This window comes from Ictidomys tridecemlineatus, chromosome 7 (assembly GCF_052094955.1).
Source record: "Ictidomys tridecemlineatus isolate mIctTri1 chromosome 7, mIctTri1.hap1, whole genome shotgun sequence".
Lineage (NCBI taxonomy): Eukaryota > Metazoa > Chordata > Mammalia > Rodentia > Sciuridae > Ictidomys > Ictidomys tridecemlineatus.
Window position 1 is genome coordinate 161,798,375 of NC_135483.1, and position 17,824 is coordinate 161,816,198.

General features: G+C 38.7%; 1 protein-coding gene across 7 annotated transcripts in view; it reads right to left on the minus strand.

Moving 5' to 3' along the window:
* The window catches only part of Ankrd44 (ankyrin repeat domain 44), a 287,618-nt gene that overhangs the window by 140,988 nt on the left and 128,806 nt on the right, over window positions 1-17,824 (minus strand). For all 7 annotated transcript variants that reach the window (XM_021725747.3, XM_021725746.3, XM_021725745.3 and 4 more), the window contains exon 3: window positions 4,529-4,607. In XM_021725747.3, the coding sequence (XP_021581422.1) occupies window positions 4,529-4,607 (79 nt within the window). The remainder of the gene's footprint in view (window positions 1-4,528; window positions 4,608-17,824) is intronic.

Genomic DNA, 17,824 nt, shown 5'->3' on the forward strand with positions numbered 1-17,824 from the left:
ACACACACAGGGGTGGAAGGACGTCTGCGTCTCTTCCCTCCTGCAAAAAGGCTGAACAGGCAGCTGCCAGGAAACCTCCTCCCCCACGGCCCACCCCGAGAGAATTTATTATGACAAAAGCCAAGTTATCCGAACAGGGACTGGATGCGTATTTCATCAGTGTCCTCCTGCTGCTGGCTTCCCCATCCTCTTTCTCTAAACACTTTGCAGAATCTTGTTTACCTCTCAGAGGGAGGCGTCAGATGGTTTGGGCTCTGAATTGAATATTTATAACTGATTTTTCGAAAGGAAGCTCCATGTTATTTACCTGTCTGTCAGGCACCATTGTGCATGGAAGGACACAGTCTGCATGTCTAATGATTTAAAGGCAAACGCTTTTCACCCAAGGACATTTTAAAGCTTAAACATGAAAATAAGCACTAGGCTATACTGACACTTCAGAAACAAAGGCTCAGCTAAAAACGATCAGTCTAAATACAAATTAAGCATGTTTTCCATCTTTTCCCTGTTACTTCTTAATTTTACTTCCAAGAGATCAGGAGTAAAGGGAAATCTGGGCATCTTTTCCAGCGACAGCATTTCTGTTCCATTAGCCTTGTCATTAGGAAGAGTGGAACAAAGAAAAAAGAAGTGGTGTGATAAATGTGGGTTGAGTGACTGAAAATTCTTACAGGTCAAAGACAATAGTCAAAGCTTAAGGCTGATTTATGCAAAGTCTGGCTTTTAATTTTTGAAATAAACACACATAAAAAAATATCATATGAAACATGATTATATTATAATGAGATCAAGTCGCTGTTGATTTTTTTTAACATAGAGATAAAATCTTATTATAGCACGAGAGCACTGTCTTTCCAAGCAATTGCCTTGGAGAAGTGTATGATAATTCCATGTATCTGGCAATTGCTCAAAATATTTTAAAAAACTCCCCTTGGAGTTTCTGTTAGAGCCAGTTTACACATCCACAAGAAATAGTCCATTGCTTTATAATTGCATGACATTTGTAAGCCAAAATCAGCATTGTTGATTTTCACCAGATTAAAAAAATATATCAAATCCATCCTCAAACAATGTGTATTTGTTATGCATAAGGGAATCGAAAAAATGATGTGCCACTAGCTCTGGAGGCAAGCTGCATCACAAGTGGTAAGCAAATTTTGAAAAATCACAGGAAATAATTCTGCAAGACTTCCACTCATTTGGTGGCATAAATTCTAATAAATTAACTGTTTTATTTACTAGGCACACCTGACAATCTCCCATATTACAGGATGCACACTTCCCATAACTCTGGAACCCTTACCCAACCTTGGTTTTCTCTACAGTATATCTCTACTGTCATCATTTTTCTGTGTGCTCCTCTTCCTATATCTCAACCTGAGTCTCTTAACTCTCATCACTGAAGGGTTCTTAATGATCTCATTGACCTTCTCTCTGCCTTATTCCTAACTCAGTCAGATCCAAACAGAAGCCAATGTAAGAGGGGGACTGACAGTGATAAGAAGGTGCAATCTGCAAGGCTTCCATTCATTCTCAAGACCTTGGGCTCTCAGGCTCCATCCATCTGGTTAAAAGCAGAAAAAATTCAGTAGAAATTCAATGGGTTTAGGTTTCATCATGCTCTGTAAGTTTATACAACAGCAGAGAATATAGCTGAAACAGGCTGTTCTGGCAAGGCCAAATTATTTGTCCAACATGGGAATCATTAGCACCTCATTCATTATAAAATTGGAAAATAGTGCGGTTGGATTCCCTAAAGGGTCAGCTGCCAGATGTAAGCTCAAAAGTTGAAATCATTATACTCTCACAGTGATATTTCTTTACGAGTATAAAATTTAAATTGAATAAAGGACTGCTTAGGGAAAGTAAAAACAATGTGAATCCTAAAAGTTGACCTCAGATTTTTTTAATTGCTGAAGGACTTCCCCAATGCTTGCCCATACTCTAAGTCTTCCTAATTTGATGGGGAAGAGAAAGAAAAATTCCATAGTGAGTGGAACCAAAATTATACCAAAGACATTAAGAGCTCTGTAATTCTAAGACCAAACAGGTGTATAAATCAAGATACATGCTACAGCTTCTCCAAGACCTACTGAATAAGCCACACACAGGAGAAGAGATTATATACCTACATAAAGGTGGTGTGAACCCAAGTTTCTCAACAGTCACCTGCCCCAGATGGTCCATTTCATGCTGCAGAAATAAAATCTTCCTTTTCAGATATAGAAACAACCACAGAGTCTAAGACAAAGTTTTGAATTTGAATTTGCACATTCATGAAACAAACATTCCTCTGAGATGGTGAGAGAGTTCTTTTCTCTCTTTCTCTCTTTCTTCCTTCCTTCCTTTCTTTCTCTCACTGGGAATTGAACCCAGGGGCATAAATGACCAAGCCACATCCCAAGCCCTTCTTCATTTTTTATTTTGAAACAGGGGCTCACTAAGTTTCTTAGGGCCTCACTAAGTTACTAAGGCTGGCTTTGAACTTGTGATCCTCCTGCCTCAGTCTCCCTGGGCTGCTGGGATTACAGGCATGTGCCACCACACCCAGCTGAGGAAAGCTCTTAACACAGATTGAACATCCCTATCCAAAATGCTGAGACCAAGGGGCTGGGGTTGTAGCTCAGTGGTAGAGTGCCTGCTTAGCACATGCGAGGCCCTGGGTTTGATCCTCAGCACCACATAAAAATAAGTAAATAAAATAAAGGCATTGTGTCCGACTACACCTAAAAAAATATTTTTTAAAAATGCTGAGACCAAAAGTATTTCAAATTTTGGAATTTTTTTCATATTTTGAAATATCTGCAATATAAAGAGATATGTTGGGAAGGGGGATCTAAGTCTAAACATTAAATCCATTTGTTTCACATATACCTTGTACACATAGCCTGAAGGTAATTTTACACAATATTTTTATTGCTCCTGCACTTCAACTATCACATGAAGTCAGGTATAGAATTTTCCACTTATAGCATCATATTGGCACTCAAAAGTGTCTTGGATTTTGGATTTTAGACTTTCAGATAAGGATGTTCAACTGATATATTTGAATGGTAGTACAGCAGGTTGGGACTGTTAGGTGTCTTATCACAACATTCTTCAAAGTCTAACCCCAGTTCCACATGACTGTCAGGAGCATTAGGCACATGACTTGCTTCCTGGGGAAACACCTCCAGAATGTGAACACAACGAAACTAAGGGTAACATGAATCTTCCTGGTGTATCACAGCACAATTCTTTCCCACGATGTTCTCCCCTTCCGCTTGAATACATGTTGCAGCTCCTAGCTTGGTACAATTTACTTTAAAATTCAACAACTTTCCTTTACTATCGTAAACAAGGGCAAAGCCTTATTAAAGGCCTTTTGCCTAGTCCATGGGCAGAGGCATTTCCTCTAGATTTTAATCTCCCCAAACAGAAACAAGGAAGAAGAAAGATAGCCTCTCTGCACATAATCTACAATGATGCATGTGCATGCGCTCAGATTCATCCCAGGGATTTGTCTAGCAAACACTCAAGGGAGAAAGCACAGAATGGTTCTGGAAACCTGTTTGGTGAGATGTACTGAGCAAACAGGTTTCCAGAAATAAAAGCATTAGCATTTTAAAATCTGATGAAGCATTTAAATACATAGAAAAATAAAGAGAATAATATCACAAAGAACAGTATGCACACAAACTAGATTTAATATGTTTGACATATTTGCTTCCAGGTTTTAAAAAATAAAACATTTTATGGAGAGTTGTAATAGTCCCTTTTATACCCTTCCCTGAAGGCATCCTCACTCAGCCTGCCTACTCACAGGCAGACACTATTCAGAAACTGACATGGTCCCTTACCTTCCACATTTTTATACTTTTATTACATGGTCACAGTTCTATAGCCACAAGCTAGCTTAGTATTATTTTGCAGTACAATTTAAACATATGTATGCATTTACATTTAGAAAATTTATATACTCACCATAAGTACGTATAGCACTTACAAGGTACAAATATACAGAATCTATTTACAGTGAATACAAATCACATGCATGTAGTATGCATGTTTATATAGACTCTAAACCAGTTTTCTTCTTTCTTTTTTTTTTTTTTTTTTTTTTGGTGTGGTGGTACTAGGGATTGAACCCAGGGCCTTGTGCATGCAAGGCAAGCACTCAACCAACTGAGCTATATCCCCAGCCTTGTTTTCATTTTTTTATAATTAAAATACCAATCAAAAGATATCCAAATGTACTGCATTTGTCCACAATGCTGTACCTGACTAGATACCAGGATTTGAATGTTCAAAGTAATATAAATATTTTACTAGAGAAGTCATTTTTCTATTTTGTTGTTGTTTGTTTTGAGAAGTCATTTTTCAAACATGAAGTTTTTTTGCATTGTCTTTCTTTCACAGATTAAATTGCTGATCAAATAAATTTCCATGAATATAATAAAGAAAGTTTTGTTTGGGCTTACTGCAGTAGTCAGTCTAGTAAACGGGTCAATTAAACTTTTATCTAGAGTTGAACACAGGTGTTATTTACCTGACAGAATCAGGAGTTCAATGATCTCTGCGTCTCCCAGAAATGCAGCCACATGAAGAGGGGTTCGTTTCTCAGAATCCTGAAATAAACAATGTCAAAGTTATACAACAGGTCTCTGGCAGCAGGAGGTGCCTTTTGTAGATGGTAAAACATGTGGCTCCCTCTGACGTTAAGGCTTGGGGAATGAGCTCAAAGGCCAAACACAAATTGAGGTGAGTCTGGTTATAATTTTCTCTTAGCATACACCATGGTCACATGCACAAAGGATTCCATTTTTTTGTGTCTGTGCATGACATTTGCCTAATTATGGCCCAGATCAGGTCAAGGATGAACCATTATATACTAGATGATGAGCCTCAATTTATTTTCAGATGTTTAGTCTGGTAAAAAAAATTTTTTTTCCCAAACCTACCTTAGCAACAAAGTGCAAAACTTTCAAAGATTTACTTTCCTTCTGAGGGAACGCAGTGGAATTGTTCATAAGGCTATGAAACTTAAGTACAGTCACTTTCTCCTTTCTATCCTTATCTACTGTTGCCTAGACTCCTGCCCCTTTGCATAGTGCTGATGGGATGCCTACTCTCAGCCAAAACCAAATTCTGGGGTCAGAGGGGTGACCACAACAGGCCTGGTCCCTGCTTTCATGAAATGTGCATTCCAGTGGGAAGGCTGACAATAGTCACAAAAATAAACAACCTATGAGATCATTTCACATGTGGTGCTAAAGACTGCGATTTCAAACAAAACGGGACTTGGAGATTATAGAGATGGGAATAAAAGTGGTAAGGCCTTTCTAAGGATGTTGATATTTAAGCTGAGAGCTGGAGGCAGATTTAGTTTCTGTTTTACAGATGAGAAAAGTATGACTCAGATAGACTGATAAATTCCTCAAGACCCCAAAGGTAAGTAACAGAGCTAAGGTCCGACCTTTGCCTATAAGACCCCAGTTTCTGTCCTTGAACAGGCACTTAACACGTTGTGCTGAGAGACACAATACAAAGACAGGGTGAGAGCATGACGGCATGCAGAGAAAAAAATACAGCTTCCCCACCTGCAATTAGAGATAATAATATCTACCTTTGAGGGCTGATAAGAGGAGTCCAGATAATGTGAGCAAATAAAGCCCAGGTAAGCAGAGGCAGGTGCATGGCTAGTGCACCATCCGTGGGCACTCTTGTCATCAGCATAGATATGTGTGTGATCTCTTTCCTCCAAGACTGAAACTTTCTGAAGGGAAAGAACGGCTCTTGTTCCCCTTTATTCTCACAGTAGCATCAGAGCTGGTGCTTAGCATAAACTGGCTGAACTGAACTAGTCTACATGCCTGGCTTCTTCCACAAACTTCCATCAACTACTCCATGACAATGGTGACCAAAACCTGGATGCTACATCTTTATGGTTTCTCCTAAAACCAGTATGTGTTCTGGTTTCCAGATTCTTGGATTCTCCATCGATTTTAATCACCATTTCCATTATCACTTAATTATATAATCAACTTACCAACCCTTGACTAGCCCAAGGATAATATTTTATGCTCTGACCATTGAGGCCCTCTGCTCTTCATGGCTCACTAATATCTAAAGCAGATGACAGGCGGGGGATGTGACAAGAATTGATCATCCAATCTGGCCATTTGTTGGAGGTTCTGGAAAATGGTTTTATGAAGAGATGGACTAACATTAAGTGGATAAAAAGATGAATTTGAATTAGATGGAAACGTATGTTGTCTATGAATGGCTGCAGACAATTGCTATGGGCAAGGCGAGATAAAGCAATCACATGGCTAGGCCTGGTGGTACATGCCTGAAATCACAGAGGCTTGGAAGGCTGAGACAGGAGGATCAAAAGTTCAAAGCCAGCCTCAGAAAAAGTGAGGTGCTAAGCAACTCAGTGAGACCTTGTCTCTAAATAAGATACAAAATAGGGTTGGGGATGTGGCTCAGTGCTCAAGTGCCCCTGAGTTCAATCTCTAGTATTGCCCCCTCCAAAAAAGCAATCATGGGGCTGGGGTTGTGGCTCAGTGGTAGAGTGCTTGCCTTACATGTGGAAGGCAATGGGTTCCATCCTCACATATAAATAAAAATAAAAGTATTGTGTGTCCACTACCAATTTAAAAAAATAAACTAAAAAAAGGCAATCATATAAGTATAAAATAATGATATGAGTTCAGTCAGATACATGATCATGGTAAACCTATAACACTGCATTACCCTGTCTTTGAAAATAAAGATTGAAAGTGCATTTACTTATTTGAGAATCAAATATACTCAGTTATGCAATGAACTATACAAATGAGAGGATCAGACAAATATTTTTCTATTCCTTTTTATTCTATTGGTATACCTAAGAAATTTCCATTTTAACTCCACATTCCCTTTGAATCTTCATTATATCTACTTAAAATTTACTTCTGGGGCTTGGGATAAAAGTTATATAATTATATGTTCTTCTGTGAATTGAATTAGATCCAGAGTTTGGTTCAACAAATTCAACCTTGCCCAAGTGATTAAAACAAGGACTATTCCAACCCAAATTATGACTTCATTTGACCTGAAGCAAAGTCAATGCTCTGAAAACTTGGCCTTAAATGAAAAGTCAAGAAAATTCCAACATCTCTCCCTGTCTTGCAAATTTGGTTGGTCTGTCATTATATGACTGGATTTACTGACTCTAGCTTTACTGATTTGACACAACTTGTTCAAGCTAAATTTTCTATAATATAAAAAGGGTGTGCTCTGTGAGATCATATTGTAAAAATTCTTATGAGGGCTGAGGATGTGGCTCAAGCGGTAGAGTGCTTGCCTGGCATGCGCGGGGCGCTGGGGTTCGATCCTCAGCACCACATACAAATAAAATAAAGATGTTGTGTCCACCGAAAACTAAAAAATAAATATTAAAATATTTTTTAAAAATTCTTATGAATCCCAGTGTTACTGTCAAGATGCAAAGATTCCCTGCAGCTTCCAGGACAACGATGGCCATTGCCACTCCCCTTTAGTGACATGGACAGGTCATTTCAGAGAAGAACTGTATTCAGGCAGCCGTCGTTTAGCTCACAGAAGCAGCAGAATATAAAAAATCACATGTGCTATTAAGACCTTAACCAAAATAACAGTGTATTTCCACTACTAACCAAGGGTTGCTAACACCTGTTCTATAGCAAGGAACCGAGCTGTGTACAAGGATCACAAATTGAGGGGTGGATGATGGAGCCACAGTAATCACCACATTTAATAAGCTGAAATTAGCCAGAAGGTTGCATTACATACTCTGTCAAACTACAAGGCCTCCCTACTTTGCCACAGTTAAACTAATAGAGCAGGAGATACACTGATAGAAGGAGGTGGTTTGGAAGAAAAGGGAATACTGGTAATAATATATCAGTAAAAAATGGGTTCAAGGTCAAAGATAACCCTAGGGTGTCTAGAAGAAAAAACAAACTTATCTGGAAATTATTGAGTGCTTTTATTTTATTTCTTCTATAATGCCTTCTCATCTATTCTGCCTCTTGATCTCGTAACATTCCTATCAGGGGAGACAGACCTTTCACAACTGTGTTCTTCAACCTTATCACCATTTAATGGGGAAAAAAATGTGAGCCCTGCGTAGGATGTACAATTTGCCCAACAGAGCAAATTGATGTCAAAGAATTAGGTGTCCTAGCACCCAAATGGAAACTTTTTTCTTGATAAGAATGAAAGTAAAAATACTATCTTACAGGTTGCCTTAACAGTCTAAAAGCCTTTTCATTATAATCCCCAAGAAATGCTAGAAAAAAAAATGTGACAAATATACAGTAGACATTCTTTAAAAGAGCTTATAAGAAATTAAATAGAAAGGGCCATCAAGGGAGAGTAAACTGGGAACCAAAGCTGGAGGCAGAAGTCAATACTCCAGGGGTGTGGGACTTAACAACCTACCACGGGACAGGGGACAGAAGACAGGCAGAGAATCAGAACTGAGCCCTTCACACAAGGAAAGACCCTTGCAGTGAAACGGCAAACTTGAAAACAGCCAAACATTCACACGGGCTGATGACAAAGAGACGCCTTGTCCTGGGCTCTTAGTGGGGGAACAAAGATGTTTCCACTGAACATCTGCAATCCCAGAGTTCACCCTCTGTGTTTGGGGGTTCTGAATTTATAATACTTTCATAGTACAGGAACTTTCAAGTTGAAAATAGGCATAAAAGTGGGGTTTAAGACACACTAAAACAAAACTCTATCCAGGAAACCCAGGACGCCCAGAGATTAGATCTCCATCAAAGTCGAATTCACATGCTAAGCCACAAGACCCTGGTGAACACAATTCACCACAGCAAGAGTCAGCAGACATCGCCAGCAAGAACTTGAGGTGATGATAGAATCAGATAGAGATTAGGCATCATGTTTAAAACAACTTAAGACATTACAGACAAAGCCTAAGGGGAAAAAACATTGTTTCTGAAAAACAACAAATTTGGAAACCAGGTGTGATGGCATGCACCTGTAATCCAGCTACCTGAGAGTCTAAGGTGGGAGGATCATTTGGGCCCGGGAGTTCAAGACCAGCCTGGGCAACACAATGAGATAGTGAGACTCCCATTCCCCAACCCCTAAAAACTGGATTGAGGGAGACATGAAGGAAGTATTGCGGGAAGCAGCCCCAACACATGATGTTAGAAATAATCTAAAACTTTGGTCTAAAAGGGATGAAAGCTGGAAGAGTAGAAAAAGAAGGAGGGAAAGAAGGAAAAACTAAGCATGGTGATTTTGTGTTATGCATTATAATGATTTATTCAGCCATATTTTCTAGACATAAACATTTATTTTAAAACTTTTAGGGGCTAGGGATAGAGCTCACATGCACAAGGCCCTGGGTTCAGCCCCCAGCACCAAAAAAAAAAAAAAAAAGAAAGAAAGAAAGAAAAAAAAAAAACCTTATATGCCAGACATTGTTTAGATGTTAGGAATACAAAGCTTAAAAGATCCAGTCTTCCCACCCTGAAGAAACTCATAGTATATAGTCTCCGAATTTTGAACTTTTGAACAAAAATAACAACAGGGTAGTGGCAATAATGATATTCATTATGTCAAGTGATTTATGAAAATTATCAAATGCAACGAGACTAATGTCTTAGTGAATTTCCCCCAAGCTCATCTAATTATGTATTAGGCTAGACAGAAAGTCTCAACAGACAAGGAAAAAAAATTTTCTTTTGAAATGAGAAATAAACATAACTTGCTCAGGACCCCCTTGCTCAGTCCCTGGTGACTCCCGCTTATCTAGGAACTTTGGAAGCCCTGGGCCAGACTTCCAGGTCCATCACCCAGCCAAACATGGGGTTGCCTTGGGGGTCATTTCTGGTTCAAAATTAAAGTCAAGGACCAGGCCAGGCCTAAAGCACTTCTAGGCACAGTGCCCAGCTAAGCACACTCACCATTTGTCTCTATCTTTTGTCCAACTGGACTTTCTAAGGTGACCAAAAGATAGTGAGTGGCACATAGATTTTCACAACACCCATAGATACAAGGGGGGAAATAACTTGAAACAAGCACATTAAGTGTAGCACACACCAGAACTGGCTCATCAACATAGCTTCAAAAGCTTGTCCAAGTATCACAAAGGAAGGTCTTTCTTCCATCACACATTAGCTCTGACTCCCAACAACCCTTTGCACATGGATTCAGACTCATGAAAAGAGAGAAGACCCAGGCTCTTCTAGAAGGAAGGAAAAATAAACCCTCCCTTTCTATGAATAGCCAAAGACACACACACAGCCAGCTGGGGCTGAGCTAAATTTGCAGTATGTCCAGTATGTCGTAGAAAGATCAGGCAGAGGAAGTTTCTGAGTCGTCTGTTTACCAAAGAAGAAACAGATGAAAGAAAACAAGGAACTTGAAGTATGTGCATGCAAAGTGAGTTTGACATGGGCAGAGAGGCCTTCTGGCAGCTAAAAATACTATGTAGACAGGAAGCTGAGGGGGCACCCCCAAGCCTCAGTTTTGAAGATTAAGAATTGCTTATCACATGCTTTGGAAATTATCATCTAAAAGTGTGCAGTCTACTTTGCATTTGAAATATCTGTCTTACAACAAAACAAACATTCCTTCCTACATATGAATATCTTACATACTAAGGCAGACAGATGGAACAATATTAGGAAAACAAGTCCATGAAATATAAAAGTTAAATTCCAATCATCGACCCAAACTTCCACTAAAATCAAAGAAGCTGGGAAATAAAGGTCAGCTTAGACCTAAGGAACTTGATGATACTGAACAGAGACAACGAGAGGCAAGCCATGTCAGAAGAAACTCTGAACACAAATAGGTACCTTGGAGATACTTGAAATCACATGAGTAAAAGAGCCAAAGACAGATTTAAATCCAACAATGTGCAAAATGGCAAGGAGGCTGAGTGTTAAGGCGAGGAACTGGAGCCTGGAAGGGGAAAAGGAAATCAAAGAGGAGAAAACAAATGTCATGTCTCTCAAAAAAAAAAAAAATTTGTGTTTACTTGCAATTTTTAACTCTTCATAAATACGGAGAAGTATTTATGTAACAGACCTACATGTGCCCATTGGCAAACACAAACATGTTAACATTTTTCTATGGCTGCCTCAGAACCCTGCTTTTATTTATTTATTTTTTTTAAATTTTTTATTTTTTATATTGGTTGTTCACAACATTACAAAGCTCTTGACATATCATATTTCATACATTAGATTGAAGTGGGTTATGAACTCCCAATTTTACCCCAAATGCAGATTGCAGAATCATGTCGGTTATACATCCACAATTTTACATAATGCCCAATTAGTAATTGTTGTATTCTGCTACCTTTCCTATCCCCTACTATCCCCCCTCCCCTCCCCTCCCCTCCCTTCTTCTCTCTCTACCCCATCTACTGTAATTCATTACTCTCCTTGTTTATTTTCCCATTCCCCTCACAACCTCTTATATGTAATTTTGTATAGCAATGAGGGTCTCCCTTCATTTCCATGCAATTTCCCTTTTCTCTCCCTTTCCCTCCCATCTCATGACTCTGTTAAATGTTAGTCTTTTCTTCCTGCTCTTCCTCCTTGCTCTGTTCATAGTTGCTCTCATTATATCAAAGAAGACATTTGGTATTTGTTTTTTAGGGATTGACTAGCTTCACTAAGCATAATCTGCTCTAGTGCCATCCATTTCCCTGAAAATTCTATGATTTTGTCATTTTTTATTGCTGCATAGTACTCCATTGTGTATAGATGCCACATTTTTTTTTATCCATTCATCTATTGAAGGGCATCTGGGTTGGTTCCACAGTCTAGCTATTGTGAATTGTGCTGCTATGAACATCGATATGGCAGCATCCCTGTAGCATGCTCTTTTAAGGTCTTCAGGGAATAGTCCGAGAAGGGCAATAGCAGGGTCAAGTGGTGGTTCCATTCTCAGCTTTCCCAGGAATCTCCAAACTGCCTTCCAAATTGGCCGCACCAATTTGCAGTCCCACCAGCAATGTACAAGAGTACCCTTTTCTCCACATCCTCGCCAGCACTTGTTGTTTGACTTCATAGTGGCTGCCAATCTTACTGGAGTGAGATGCTCACCATCTCTAGCAGTCAGAGAAATGCAAATCAGAACCCTGCTTTTAAAAATGCCTTCAGGGATAAAATGCCATGGTTCAGAAATGCGAAGAGGGAGAGAGTATGTGTGAGGAGGTTGTTTTTCAAGTCTTCACTATCACAAATAGTGTGGCAGTGCACAGCTTCGTACACGTCTCTCTGTGTGCAGTTTCCAAGAAAAGGAAATTCTGGATCCGAGGGTATATACCCATTTAATGTTACTAGGTATTGACAAATAACTTTCAAAAGTAGTTTTTAGTAATTGACACATTGACCAGCCAAATATTAGTTCCTATTTCCAACACCTTTGCCAGTATTTGATGGTATGGTCCCTGTTCCTCTTGAACAATATGATGTATCTGACGTTGTATGTTCTGCCTCCTTCGATTGCAAACTACCTGTACATAACTTTACGCTTTGTTAAATCCAGTAATTAGGTTTTTCTCTTATGATACATGGAGGTTTTTTGTATTGTTTAATTCAACTTTCAACAAAAATTCCAAGTGATGCTTCACCTAGACACAACAGAGATGGATCGATGTCTTCTGTAAGTCTCCAGAAGAAAAAATTTAAAGTTGTAATCCTCATTCATCCTTCATGTGCATCACCTCAGGCAGATGGATCTTCCTGGGCTAAAGTCTTCTACGCCTCAAAGGAGACAGCACACCTCTGCTCCCGCAGGTTCCCATTATGGCACAATTGTATTTAACCATCACTTGATTAGTATTTTAATCCATCCATCTGAATGTAACATGGATGCATGAGAAACAGCAGCACATCTTTCTGACTAAAAAAAAATGTTTAAATTACAGGTTCAAACCTCAAAGCTGTATCTCACTCTTGAAACTATTGCTGCAAGCTCAGTCCTTAACCCGATGCCAATCCAATAATGAGGACACGGTTTTGAGAAAAGGGGAAAAGAAGGTTTATTGTTTGCTAGCAAAGGAGAAACACAGGGGACTCCTGTCCAAAGGCTGTGATTCTGCACATAAGCAGAAAAAGGAGGCTTTTAAGGAGATGATTCAAAGGCTACATTCCTCCTGTTGTCTGTTGGGAGTTGTAATTCATTGGCTAATTTGGGAGATAGTCATTTCTGATATCTTCTGGTACCATCCCCAAAGTCTGGCTTACTTCATTCCTATGGTGGGAGTGTACTTAGGGACAGATCACTCTGCCTAGGATGGGAAGAAAGGTAATCCTGTTTCCCAGAGACTAGAGAGGGGGAGAGATTAGAAAGGAACAGGGAGAGAGGAAGAGAAAGAAACATGTCCATTTTAAAAACAAATTGCGGTGGCAGAGCAGCGAGGGCTACCTTCAAAGCACAGAGTGGACCACTGTTACAAAAATATATAAGATAAAATAAGAGAAATGAGAATGCCAGAGATCTCTTACCTGCCTTATATAACGTAATACTGGATGTTTTGTTACATTAAATTTTTAACATAAAATTATATATAGTAATCAAGATTAGATCACATTTTATTGTTCAAATTTTATCCTTAAAATAGTACTATGAGGTAAATATGGTTGTCCCCATTTTACTGAGGGAAGCCTGAGACTTTGAGATGACAAGGAACTTTCCCAGAGCTAGTGAGCTGTAAAACTCAAATTCAAGAGCAGATATGATTCCATCGATCAAATTTTTGCTGAGTCTCCAAATGGCTACAATCAGCACTCTTGTCCTAATACTGTAGACCCAAGGTCAAAGCTTGTATGTGAAAAGTATCAGCAAGAAAAAATAAAATACTAACACTACCTGACTTTAAGACTTATTTTATAAAGCTACGGTGATCAAGACAATATGGTATTGGTACAAAGAGAACTCACAGTGAAAGGATGGTCCTGTCAACAAAGGTGCTGAAGTAATTAGATGCTCACATGCAAAAAAAAAAGTGAACGTCAACCTGTAACGGGGGTTTAGTTGATGCTTCGACTGTATCCCTTGTCACTCTGAAACTTACATGTTTTTTTTTCTTTTTTCCTGACCTTCTTTTCCCTGATCTTTTCCTTCCTGATCTCTTCTCCCTAATCTCATTTTCTCTGAATCCCCCTTTTTAAAACCCCGTTCCCCTTAATGGGCAGAATCACAGGCTCTGGGACAGGAGTCCCCTCTGTTTCTCCTTTGCTAGCAAGCAATAAAACATCTTCCTTTTTCTCAAGGCCTTGTCTTCATCATTAGATTGGCATTGAGGACAAGGAACCAACTTTCAGTTACATATCTATACCTTGCACCCTAGACAAATATGAAATAAAAATGGATCCTAGAATGAAAAGCAAAACTTAAAATTAAAGCAGCAGAATAGAATAGACTTTATGATTGCTGAATGTATATAGGTGACTGTATGACCAATGTGATTCTGCAATCTGTACAATCAGAAAAATGAGAAATTATACCCCAATTGATTCAAATGTATGCATTGCCAAGATCATTGTAATGTCATGTGTAGCTAATAATAAAAAAAATCTTAAAATTATAAACTACTTAAAGGAAAAACAGACCCCTAGATCTGACACCAACTACAATCTATAAAAGAATAAATTGATAAATAACATTTCATCAAAATTAATAACATCTTTGAAATACATTGTTAAGAGAATGACGACAAGCTGCAGATGGAGAAAATATTATAATATTTTCATATGCTGAATAAAGGACTTCCAAGTAGGATGTAAAAAGACACTCAAAACTCAACAATATGAAAGCAAACAATCCAACCAAAATTAAACAAAAGATGTGAACAGAAATTTCACCAAAGGGGATATACTGCTAACAAGCACATGAAACAATATTCAACATCATTAGACATTAGAAAAGGCAAATTAAAGCCATATTACATACTTGCTAAAATTGCTAAAATTAGAAGGGCTAATGACACCAAGTGTTGGTAGAGAAACTGGACCATTCATATGCTGCTGCTGGGAATGAAGAATGGCACAACCACTTTGAAAATCAACTTGGCAATTTCTTAAATATACATCTACCATATGATCTAGGTATTCTATTCCTGGGTCTTTACCCAAGAAAAACAAAAGCCTATGTCCTTACAGAGACTTGTGCAAGCATAATCATAGCAGCTTTATTTCCAACCCCAAACTGGCAGTAATCCAAAATTCCATCAATAACAGCTAAATGGACAAATGGCAGTATTGCTATATAATGGAACACTGATGAGCAATAAACTATTGATATATGTCACAACACGGATGAATCGAAAGAGTTGTGCCAAATGAAAAAAGCCAGGAAAAAAGAGTAGACACTGCAAAATCCATTTACATAAAATTCTAAAAAATGCCAACTAAAGTACAAGGACACAAAGATCAGTGGCTGCCTGAGAAGGCTGAGGGAGAGACTGGGGAGGGTTGGATGAAGGGATGACCAAGGGTAAAAGGAAGCTTCTAGAGGCAATGGATACACTGATGGCTTCATGGGTGTACACAGGTCAAAACTTCACAAACTATACATTTTAAATATGCATAGCTTGTTGTGTACCAATTGTATGTCCATAAAGCTGTTTTAAAAATATATAAGTACGCAAATAAAACCATTTCCTCACTCTTATGTCACATAAAAAGGTCACATTTGTTTATTTTTATGATTTATTGGTATATTATAATTAAATATAACAGTGGGATTTGTTTGACAGATCTGTATATGCTCAAAACATAACTTGATTGATCTCATTCCCTAGTACCTTCCTGTTCTCTTTCCTTCTCCTTCCCCGCCAAGAAAGGCATATTTAAAAATTAAAAAGTACACCAACACAACAGGATAAACTCAGCTAATGAAGAAAGAAGAAATGCCAAAGTCCAGTCAACCAATAATGAGTTAATTTAGAGTCAACTCATGTCATACCCTGCTCATAAAAGTAAAGTCCTTGGGAAAGGATGGCCTGGTGAGTTAAAGTGTATGGATTTTAAAATATGCACAAATAAGGTTTCTCTTCAAAATCCCTTAGAACTATTTGTTTTGATAACTGAATTCTCTGAAAATGTGTATTGAGTAAGAAGGATGTAGAAACTAAATCTAGAAAATTAAGTACAAGTGGAAAGATGAATGGTCTATGCCTGACCTGTGGGCACACTGCAGTATGTCAGCACTGGATAGCCAGAGGACGCTTGAGATTTCACTGTGCCCAGAAACCCACAAGTGAGAGAAGCCCTTTCAGAGCAGTCTCCACTTGGGAAAGCTGCTGGAATACCAACTACCTGTGAGGCCCTGATATCATTTGGCCAGGAACATCGTTTGAGAGCCAGTAGAAACTGAATGTGGAAAGGGGTTCCAGTCACTAAGTCCCACAGAGCAAAATATTGGCCAAGACACTCTGCTTCGTCATCAATGAAACACTGATATTAAGTACATCCACCCACTGCAGGGACAATCATCAGGAGCTTCTGGTGACAACCAAAGCAGGTCTTCAAAGCAAGGCCATTCCTCCATAGACTGAAAGCTAATAAAGTTCACAATTGCTCTGTTGCAGCACCCCCAAGCATGTTGAATAGAGGTGTCTTTAAATGTAATACATTTGTGAAATCATTTTCCACAAAGGAACACTAATTCTTGAATACATGCTGGCCACGTCTTTCTGGTAAGTGTAGTAAGGGAGCCCATGGATAGGAACTGCTCTTGGTTCCAATACACTCACCAGCAAGGCAAACAGTCTAGTTTCAGTTAGGGCCCTGCCACAGGCTCACTGTCTCTTTTAATTACTTCACTAACTAATTTATTCAATAAACATAAATGTCTAACATGAAAGGTAAATAATTAAGAAAATTGCATAATCAGCTGGAAACTCATAAAAAGTTAAAGAGAGATAACTGCTAGTTTTTCATACATATAAGGGGGCTGGCAAAGGTACACATTTGTTGCCAGTTAAGTGACCACATGGTATTAGAATGAAAATCTCAAGAAGTCTAGAATCATAAAATATTTGAAGTAGAAATATTTGAACTGGAGACATCCAAACTCTCATTTTTTGTCCAAGGTCGCACAACTTTTAATGGCAGTGGTGCCCCCCTTCATTCATAAAATTGGCACAATTGTTAACCCGGGGCACACCATGTGCTGCTTAACTGAGGATATGTCAGTATTTGAGAGACGGGCTCTGCTTCCATGGAGTCTGAAAGAAGTGAGCTCTCTTGACTGCAGATAGAAGGCTTCCTCTGCAGAAGACTCCTATTCAACACACCCATCAGCAAAGAGAAGACACACACAGTGTTAGAAAATACCAACTGGAGAAAGAAATGATGTGCCATGAAGAAAGGAGGCAACGCTGAAAGGTGTCGGCTCTGGACACAACAATAAATCTTAGTTATTGGGCCTCCCCGCTCCTCTGAATTAAAAGCAAAAGTTTCAAACAAAGTTTCTATAGCCCATAGAAAAACTGTTTAAACTAAAATGAATAGTTGCCCTTTACAATTTTTTTTCAGCACCCATGTAAATATTTTAGAATCAGAGTGGATGTACAATACTGATAATAAAAATCACCAATGCAGTTATCTGGACCCAAGACATCAGATCAGCCCAACACACTAACATGTGAGCTGTGAGTGCCTCTGGGTGAGTAATTTTATGGATGTTCTACCCTTTCTTTTTTGTGTTTCAAGTCTTGCAGTCTAGAAACAAGAAAATCAAATACCTTTTGTAAATAAGAAGAGCTTCCTATTTAAAAACAACAACAAAACGAGTCTATAAACAGCAAAGCACCAGA